General features: G+C 36.9%; 1 protein-coding gene across 1 annotated transcript in view; it reads left to right on the top strand.

Moving 5' to 3' along the window:
• LOC125045667 (neural-cadherin-like) overlaps nucleotides 1–2,500 on the top strand; it is a 108,350-nt gene that overhangs the window by 103,318 nt on the left and 2,532 nt on the right. The window contains exons 14-15 of the mRNA XM_047643083.1: nucleotides 1,881–2,113; nucleotides 2,380–2,500. The exon at nucleotides 2,380–2,500 is cut by the window's right edge and continues 101 nt beyond it. Of these exons, the coding sequence (XP_047499039.1) occupies nucleotides 1,881–2,113; nucleotides 2,380–2,500 (354 nt within the window). The remainder of the gene's footprint in view (nucleotides 1–1,880; nucleotides 2,114–2,379) is intronic.

Here is a 2,500-nt window from a genome sequence, read left to right as displayed (position 1 = left end):
TGTGAGATAGCCGGCCTGAAACTGGTGGGAAATCCAAGTGTAATTATCAGTGTTGATTCTCTTGTTTTTATCAACAGTATCATTATCAGTGTTATTTATTTTTGTATTAATATGATCATTATCAGTTTTGATTCTCTTTTCGTTACCAATATCATCATTATCAGTGTTATTTCTATTTTTATCAGTATTGTCATTATCTTGATCATTAGGGTCATTATTTTATTAGACTGTCACTGTCATGATTGCCATCGCCATTATCATGGACAGATTCATTATTACTTGTTTAACATTATTTTTTTTATTATTATTATTGTTGTTGTTATTATTATTATTATTATTATTATTATTATTATTATTATTATTATTATTATTATTATTATTATTATTATTATTATTATTATTATTATTATTATTATTATTATTATTATCATCATTATTTCCATCATCTTTATTCTCATTATTTGCTTTATTCCTTCTGTTTACTATTATAACCTTAATAACTCACCATTAAAAAGTCAGTAAGCATCTCAAATATTCACGAGGAATTCTGGGCAACCGTAAATGCGTTTGTTATCTCAGTTTGGCAGAAAATTCAGTGAAATCCAAACGGTTAAAACAAGCTAGATGATTAAATAAAAGGAAAAAAAAGTATCTTATCCATGAAAGTGTAAAAGACACAATGCGAAAACAAAAGGAAAAAGGAAAAAGGGAACGACTTTAGGAAAAAAGTACAAGAAGTCAAAGAAGATGATTCGATTATATATTTACATATACGTTTTCACGGTCCTGATCCTATTTTTAGTAAATACAGCCACAGTAGCTCTGTACTTAGCCTTTCCTTCTTGTACAGTGTATCAGAGAAAACGGTAATTGGAAAGCCTTAAGGGTACGTAAATTAATGCATATTCTGTAAACAAAGAGAACGGTCGAGGGAAGACATAGCGGAAACTTAGGGGCATTATAGATAACTACGATGAAACATAATAACTTTATATGTACCATTTTAGGATAAAGAAACAAACAAAACTATTAAAAAACACTCAGAAAAGGCTAACCTGTGCCAGCCCCCTCCCCCCCACACACACACACAAAAAAAAAAAATCACTGTATTTCGAAAAAGAATATTATTCTCCTAGCAGACCCATTTTCCAAGGTGAATACGATTGACCAGGAACCTATTCAACTGGTTCTAGATCCGTGCATGGATCCGGTTCATCACCAAAATCTAATCAACTGGACCCTATACCATTTACAACCCACATATATATTTTAGCATAATTTGTCTGTTACTTTCTACGCCTAATTTTACTGACATACCAGTTAACTTTTCGATAAAACCAACCAGTTAACAGGCCAATAGATACAGGCTAAGATATTACCTCTTTTACTACTCGGCGGATGTAATAAAACAGTAAATAAGTTGGTGTTGGTGTTCGTTGTAATATGGTTTTGATTAATGCAAGAGTATATCATCTGTTGACGGCATGTTGCATCATTATAGTATATAGTTATTATCTTCATCGCTGTTTGCAGTACCAGGAGTGTCAGTAGCATTAGTAGTAGTACTAAGCAACATTTGTATATAGTAATTATATTTGTAGGATAAGTTTTTATTTTAAGCATTTCAAATTGGATGGAACGTTTATGTAAAATATATGCGGAAGATATTCGTTGTAGCATGCAGATGAAGCCATATAGAAGCATAATTCGAGAATATAGAAATTTTATGACAACTTCAGGTCGAAGAATTATGCAAATTCCGTGAGAATAAAAGGAATTTGCGAGGATTTCCTTTATTGTTCTTTTTGTTTATAGTCCCTGTCTTTTTGGGTATTTTCTTCAAATTTTCCGTTTAATTTTCTATGTTACACTGCTTTCAGCTGTGGCCCAGGGAGTCAGCTCGTTGGGCGTTCTTGCGAGGACGTCAACGAATGCCTGTGGGAGCCCTGTCTGCACGGAGGCACCTGCACCAACCTCCGGCCCGGCTACCTGTGTGCGTGTGGCCCCGGCCACGCTGGGGACAACTGCCAGTGGTCCCGGGCGGTGGCGGTGGCCCATCCGCTGACGGCCCCGGCGGCCATTCTGGCTGTGACGGTCTCCCTCTTTGTTCTGGGTGAGTTCCCACCGATCTAACGCTAACGTCTTTTCAAACTTTTCAGAAATGAATAACTTTGCAAAATGCAAATTGTGTCAAACTCACAGATAACTTCTGTGAGTCACCTAAGCATTTTTGGACTTTTTAATAACCTCGTGCGAAAATCACTAGAATTAAACAACCTAACACCCATACATCTACTAGCTCACCGTCTGTAAAGCCTATTAGGCAAGAATCAACTACTCCCCGACCGCAATGACCTAACCCGTGTTTCCCCCCAACAGTCGTGCTTGGCGTCGTGTTCTCCTTAAGACGTCGCAGGCTGAGGGGGAGGAGGAACACAGGTGACAGTGACTGCAAGAAGAGCTGCCAGAGGGGGACGATGGTGGCACTGAAGGGCAAGGC

This window comes from Penaeus chinensis, chromosome 37 (genome assembly GCF_019202785.1).
Source record: "Penaeus chinensis breed Huanghai No. 1 chromosome 37, ASM1920278v2, whole genome shotgun sequence".
NCBI lineage: Eukaryota > Metazoa > Arthropoda > Malacostraca > Decapoda > Penaeidae > Penaeus > Penaeus chinensis.
The sequence above is the reverse complement of the archived record's forward strand: the minus strand, read 5'-3'. Positions and strand labels throughout refer to the sequence as shown.